The sequence below is a fragment of the Dryas octopetala genome, chromosome 1, assembly GCF_963921425.1.
Source record: "Dryas octopetala chromosome 1, drDryOcto1.1, whole genome shotgun sequence".
Classification (NCBI taxonomy): domain Eukaryota; kingdom Viridiplantae; phylum Streptophyta; class Magnoliopsida; order Rosales; family Rosaceae; genus Dryas; species Dryas octopetala.
Window position 1 is genome coordinate 18151844 of NC_141366.1, and position 6886 is coordinate 18158729.

The 6886-nt window shown below is 37.5% G+C and overlaps 1 protein-coding gene across 3 annotated transcripts; it reads right to left on the reverse strand.

Annotated features, from left to right (window-relative positions):
* Window positions 1-227: 227 nt before the first annotated feature.
* On the reverse strand, window positions 228-6445 carry ARF4 (auxin response factor 4). 3 transcript variants are annotated; one of them, XM_086246011.1, is made up of 12 exons: window positions 5893-6445; window positions 5695-5751; window positions 5277-5459; window positions 5086-5170; window positions 4923-5013; window positions 4265-4429; window positions 2881-3000; window positions 2716-2791; window positions 1959-2121; window positions 1134-1876; window positions 857-1047; window positions 228-455 (listed from the first exon to the last, which is right to left on the reverse strand). In XM_086246011.1, the coding sequence occupies exons 1-12, from the start codon at window positions 6232-6234 to the stop codon at window positions 437-439; spliced, it is 2235 nt and encodes a 744-aa protein (XP_086102137.1). In that variant the 5' UTR covers window positions 6235-6445; the 3' UTR covers window positions 228-436. The 3 variants fall into 3 exon arrangements, with proteins under 3 accessions (XP_086102137.1, XP_086102129.1, XP_086102146.1); XM_086246003.1 differs by having other exon boundaries at window positions 228-498; XM_086246020.1 differs by lacking the exon at window positions 4265-4429 and having other exon boundaries at window positions 228-498.
* Between the last annotated feature and the right edge of the window lie 441 nt (window positions 6446-6886).

Sequence of the window (6886 nt, forward strand, 5' to 3'; positions counted from 1 at the left end):
GGACTGCATCCTAAGAACACCAACTACAAACTCTTTCATTTTCTCCACTATGTTAGAAGCCTAAGAAATTATTCCGCACATCCAACAATTTATACTCAGCAAAAGTCAACAATACTACATAACTAATGTCAAAGAGGAAAAGGTCAATCTCTAAAAGGACAAACAGGTCTAATTTTCAAAGCTTTATGATAATGGCAATTGGCAACCACATAACTTAGGACTTGAAATCCAGAAAACACATAACTAGGTTCTATTGTGCATTTAAATTCATATGCAGAATAACATCACAACATAATGACAACCCAGGATTATTTTTAGACCCTGATTACTGTTGGGGAAGAATCTGGCTGGCCCACTGAAGAGGACTTAGACACTTCCAGTAAGACTGGAGCTTGTTCCAAACAACTTTGAGTATCATCACTGATCATTCCAATGGTCATCTTCTCAACTTCTTCCTGGGTATATATATGAATTTTGGAAACCACATTGCAAAACTCACTGCATTAAGAACCCATCATTTTCAAAGGTCATATTCATATGAATAATTCAGTAAGAATTTCATGATGGTCACAACATATTCTTCAGCCGTTAGCAAGTTAAGATGTATCAGCACATGCACAGCTACCCAGAAAGGGGAAAAAGAAAGGAACTACTCAATTCTTAAGCACACATATTCTAGTTGCCCTGCTTGCTATCCTAGAAATACCATAGTTTAACAAAAATTAGAGCTACATTTATTCTATTTCTTCCAATAACAAAATAGAAAAGTTTATAATATGAATGAGTTTATTGTGCAACACTGGACAAATATGAAAGTGTAATTCACAGAGAGAGAGAGAGAGAGAGAGAGACTTACTGCCATGGGTCATCCCCAACAACCATGACATCATTCTCACTGTCAGTGTACAAGATCCGCCATCCTTTATCAGGATCTCGTAGAAGACCTTCCATGCTAAATAGCCGCTCTAGTTCACTCAGCAGGTCCCCATAGCTATTCAGTTTTGAGAGATCAATGGCTCTTCCCACTAAGCTGCCTTGCTTGTGAACCTTCACTCAATATATGTAACATCAGTTGGCAAAGATGTCCAAGACATGGCAAGTAAAAATCCAACTTGGTGGCTATTATAGCTTACCTTTGTACAACTCCTCTTACTGGAACTCTGAGTTGGAGTGGGATTTTCCCCAGTCAAGGAAAAACCAAAAAGTTTACATCCGGTAACAGTCCCATTAAAGTTGTCATCTTTTGGATTTCTTAGATTTGGCACTAAAGTGGGAAGAGCAGAAGTACTTTCTTGTGGTTTATGCTCACTGGGTTTATTTGTCCTTCCAACTTCATTTCTTGTAACTCCCATCTGAATAGAATATGGGTTCGTTTTGATATTTTCTCTGGCTAAGTTGGTAGTATTAGAGCACATGATGGGATCTTGGCCAGCCTTGTGAATGTCACCATAAGGAAAATACAAGTTTGGAAGGGATTCAGAAGCTAGAGAGAAAAAATTTGGTTTTGGAGCTTGATATATGTTGAAAGATGTGCAACCAAGATTGGATTCCCAATCACCTAGGTTAAAATTTGCTTTTCCTGTCAAAGATCTCAATGGGCATATTTCTTGACCTTGCAAGACTTTCGGAAATCTTTCAGATTCCGCAAATCCCGTGTAAGTGGTGCGGTGAGCCCTCATGAACTCCCCAATAGTAGCCTTCTGTGTTTCATTTGATGCAAGACTTAGATGTGCTGAAGATTGCATCTCAAAATCTAGCAGGCGGTTAACATTACCACCTCCATAGATGGGTGATATGAAACCTATATTTTCTTGACCTTGCAAGACCTTAGAGGATTTAACTGATTCCTCAAAGTCCATAAACCCAACCCCTCCAGCTGCAAGTAAATTCAGATTTTGAGAACACAAATAGAAAAAATATGAAAAATGCTTTTGCTTTCTCATTTGAAAGTATTGTACCAGTGATGGAGTTGTTGGGTGGGGTTGCCTGCAGACTTGTCCGCAGTTTCTTCATTCTTGGAGAAGACTGAATGCTCAAAGGTGGGAGAGAAACAGAAGGATCAATCTCCCACGGGGAGACTCGTTCTTGATGATCATTTCCTATATCTTCATCCCATCTCACCTGGTAAATGTAAAAAAAAAAAAAAGGTGTAAATATTAGAATTGACGCAAAACTATGATAATAGAACTATAGTTCCTGAAGTTGTCATTTCTTTACACAAAGTGCATAATTTAGTGTATGCATAGTTACATTTTAATAATATAGCAGCAGTGTCCATTGATGGGATCCATTTGAAATGATAAAACTAAGCGTCCTGCATTTATAATCTTCCCATTTGTACTCTAAAGACAAATATTTTTTCCTTGGACAAGTACTTCTTCAAAAGAAAGATAGTATGTAAGTATCAATCCAATAATAGTACCAAGGGAAAAAAGTATTTTCTCAGCCAGTTCATTAATCAGTTGGTTTCACACAAATTGTGTATGTTTTCAAATTCTTCTACAAGTCTCTCTCTCTCTCTCTCTCTCACAGACACACACACACATATATATATATAGAGAGAGAGAGAGAGAGCGAGAGATGCAAATAAAAGCATCTACTTTCATGCATAAAGGAACTGGGAAGTGGGGGGTACAGTGAAAATCATTCAAGAAAAATTCAGTGACAGCACAATTTAAAAATATTGTGGCAGGTAAAATAAAATACGAAGCACACCATCAAGCATCTCCATTTTGACTTTGGCCATCCATAGGGATCCAAATCACTGATGCCAGTCACTAGACCACTACACCTACAAGAAACCAGAATCCATATTGTATCAACAGAAAATCTAATGAGGAAAAACACACTGGTCATGCCTTTAATCAACTTATAAAATACCTTCTTTCCGGTGAATCATCCCTATCAATTCTCATTTTGAATCTTGTCCCAATGGTCACTGGATTAGCAATGCTTCTTGCATATTTTTGGTAGGGAATGACAAACTCTGCATGGCTTGCCCTGCATTGCAGTAATTTTTAACAAGTTAAAAAGGTTCTCTTCAACGCATATGCCTAACCAAGCATGTTTAAAATATCTTTAAGGAATCAAGCAACTAAGAAGATGCTACTTAATGCATATGCACATAACAGCTATTATACAAATGAATAGTCCCAGCTTAGTGAAAAAGCTTGATATCATGTGATGATTGTAACAGTCACAATTTTGTTTTTATTTTTCAAAACACTAGTCTAAGGTCATTTCACATTGCATTAGAGCGCTCCCCATGCACATGTGACATGTCCCACTGCTTTTCATATTGCTCGCATACTGCATCTTTCATTCTACTTTTCACACATCCTTAAAAGAGTAAGCATAGTTAAGCCTCATCTAAAGAGAGAATCATCCTTAAAAGAGCAGAATGTATGTAACCATATGAAGAACAACTTTGTACGATCTGAAGTTAATAGATTACTAGATTTATTGGTAGCTTTCCATGCAACTCATGCCAACTGTTATCAGATCCAAAAGTGGAAGTTGCCCAACCCACTGGCACTTGCAGGACTTGGCAATGGGAATCATACTGAAAGAATAGTGTTAACCATTTCATTGATGCTCTTGTCTCCCCATTTCTGAACACCTATATGTCTGGTCAAATACCATAACCAGAAACGTTGTAATTCATATGTGAACCACCAATAATAGGATGCCCTATGATGTTCTTTGAGGTGAAGGTTATGAGTTGTAGACATTTTCTATACTCTGTACTGGACTTTCCTTGAGGTCCTTGAGGGCCCTCACCCTGATAGATTAGTACTGTTGCAGTACTTCAGTGTGAGTACTTGCAGTATATTTCTTTATTTCTTTCTGGTGGTAAAGTGGTATAGGACCTCTATCCACGTACAAATATGCCTGTATTACAATTACCTCTAATCAACATATAGATGAGATGAATTGAGTATTTGATACATGAATATTAAGATCAAATAAAGTTTTTTTTATACACAACACTTGGCCAAAAATATTTGGAGTGGACAAGATAAATATGCATTTGCAGAGTTTAAATACTAGGTTCTTAGCCACATGAGAGGGCATATGCAATAATATTATGGGGTCTAATGAAAAAGACTACAGAAGAAGTTACTTAATAGAATCACATTTCTATTAATTTCATCAACTAGTACGACTAGAGGGTCAATACTATTATCACCAAAAAGTCAAGTGGAATAATGATTAATGAAAAAACGCATTGCATGATAATATTTCCAAATGGCCATAGTAGTACCTAGGACTGTAGAATACATGAAACATGCTCTTGGTGGATATTGCATTAGCCACAAGAGAAAGAACGCTAGGATAGGAATTCTGGTTGCCAGCAATTGAATCAGGAAGACCATTTCTAGGTCGAACAACTCTTCTAATTCCCAACCTTAGCTCTCCATTTTCACCCCTACAAAAGCCATTATAAATGATTCAAGATATCAAGATTACCAGACAATGAAGAACGTCAAGGCCATTTTCAACACCAAATAGAAATAAAAAAATTTGTACCTAGGGCATAGGATTCTTTTCTTTTTGTTCATTTCCATGATCAAATTAATTCTTATTCAGAATTTGTACACAACAGAATTCTATATCCTATCATGTGTAAAAACCTATTATGGCCTTTGGGACATTAAATTCTTGTATTCCAACATAAAGAGATTCTTTTTCTTAGGAAAAAAGAAAAACTACTATCAAGTACTAAAAGGAAAAGCAATACTCTTACAATCCTTGGCAATATTAATAGCTCCTTACAAGGAAATCTCTAAAAACAATCAAACAGTAGCGTCATGCGTATAAATGACTTATACTTTGGCTACTTCTCACCATTTGCCTTCAAATTTGAACGATTACTAAGTTGTAATCAATTGCCACTAAAATATTCAATTCAACCTAGTTACCTCAGAAAGAGCACAGCATCCCCCGAGACAAGATTCTTTTGGCTTATAAAAATACTCCATCCTGTGGTGAGAAGATGTCTCCTTGGCTGACCTGATGAATAAGACACTAATTGTCTCAATTTAATCATCAATCAAGCTACACAGAGGAATTCTAAGTAATTACCTCTATAAATATGTCGAAACCTCCACTCTACCCCATGCAGGTCCTTTGCCACAAGCTCTTGAGAGGGCCTCTGCTGCTTATAATCCTACAAAAGAAAAAATTAATTATATTAAAAATTATGTAGTACTCATTACATTAAGAAAGAATAAATTTATATGAAATCAGAGAAAAATTAATGCATTAATTCACACCAAAGGAGGAAAACAGTCCTCAGCAGCTCTGCGAGGAACAGAGAACCCTCCATGGGTACTGGTATCGGAAGCTGTAAGTGTTTTGCAGAACATGTGAGGGGTTGATTTTGTAGGTGATCCTCCATCCCCCTCATCCACTCCCTGCTCTTCAAGCTCTTTGCCTTCCAAATTTATTCCTGCCAACTATAGAATACCCAGAGTTGACATCCTCATCATAACCATTATAAGAAGATAAAATTGTGCAGCCTCTTAGAAAAATAGTGTTCTAACAGAAACTTTAAGACTACAGCAATAAAAACTTAAGAAGCCAGAAAGAATATAGCCACTCCAACAAAAAAGGTATAATTTTTATTACATGATCAGTTATTAGTTGCTTAAAACCAAGACGAGTACCTTCAGTGTCAATCAAGAATCATACCTCTGGCTGAGGAAGCAAAGTAACATGTGTGTAGACCTCATCATTCTCCTTGTTAGCCTGTCTCAAGAATTCAAGAGACAACAAATTTCATAACCAAACTAAAGAAACAAAGCATATTTGTAAGAGGTACCATGTTGGAAACTTAGATGGAAGTATGCATAAACAATTCGGTTCAAAAGGCTGACACTTGGTACTTACAAGTAGTTGGACATTCACAACCTTGCAGAAGATCTGTGGCTGGAGATCAAAGGTGGGCATCTCAATGGGTGAGAAAGGAGAGGATGAGCTAACCTGCTCCAAGTGACCTTGTGGGAAGTAGACAACCACATTCCCTTTCTTGGGTAGTGAGATGAGAGGACCAGCACAAGCATGCCAAAGCTCCAAATATATTGAAGAAGCCACAGGAGCTGAAGATGAATTTGAAGAACATGAAGAAGTTGAAGAGGACAAACAATAAACACAACCACCCTTGTCACAATCCCCATTACAATATGCATTCTTCTCCACCTCAGTCACCGCATGGTTCAGATCAATTTCCATGAACACCCAGTAGTGTTTCCAGAGTTGCTCAGCAGAAAGTAGAGCCAAATAAACAATCCACCAACAGAAGCAGCGAGAATTAAAAACAATAAAAGATGATGGGAATGAGAGTGAACGAGCAACCAAGTGGAAAAGTAAGAAATGGAAAATTGGAAATGGGGTCAAATCATGTGAAAGAATTCATATTTTGAGGGGTACCCACAAAGCTAAAACAGGAGAGGAGTATCAAGCAGATGAACAGAAAACAACAAGAAAGTCATGGTTGGAAGAATACCCACTACTCAGCCAGAAGGCTGAAAGATGAGAAGCATAAGAGAGAGAGAGAGAGAGAGAGAGAGAGGTATCAAATAATAACAAGAAATTCAAAGTATGATTCCTCCCCCATTTGCAGGTACTGAGAAGAGGGAGCAGAAGCAGCAGACGTAGACAATTGCATAGGAACACAGAAACAAAAGGCAAAAAAAGCCAATGTGGTGATGGCTTTTCGACTCCTACTGTTAGAGAGAGAGAGAGAGAGAGACTGTGTTGGGTGGGGGGGACAGGCTAAGAAGACAGTACATTACCCACACTCCCCACCCTCTCTCTCCTTTGCTTTGCCTTGGCTTTATCTTTTAAACTTTTTCCTTTTAATTACTAATTTCTTTCACTGTAG

Coding starts and splice junctions, on each gene's coding strand:
- ARF4 (XM_086246003.1), bottom strand. CDS start 6,234: ATGGAAATTGATCTGAACCATGCGGTGACTGAGGTGGAGAAGAATGCA. Junction 5,752..5,892: donor TTGTGAATGTCCAACTACTT/GTAAGTACCAAG, acceptor TTCTTGAGACAG/GCTAACAAGGAGAATGATGA. Junction 4,430..4,922: donor GATGCTGTGCTCTTTCTGAG/GTAACTAGGTTG, acceptor TGGCTTTTGTAG/GGGTGAAAATGGAGAGCTAA.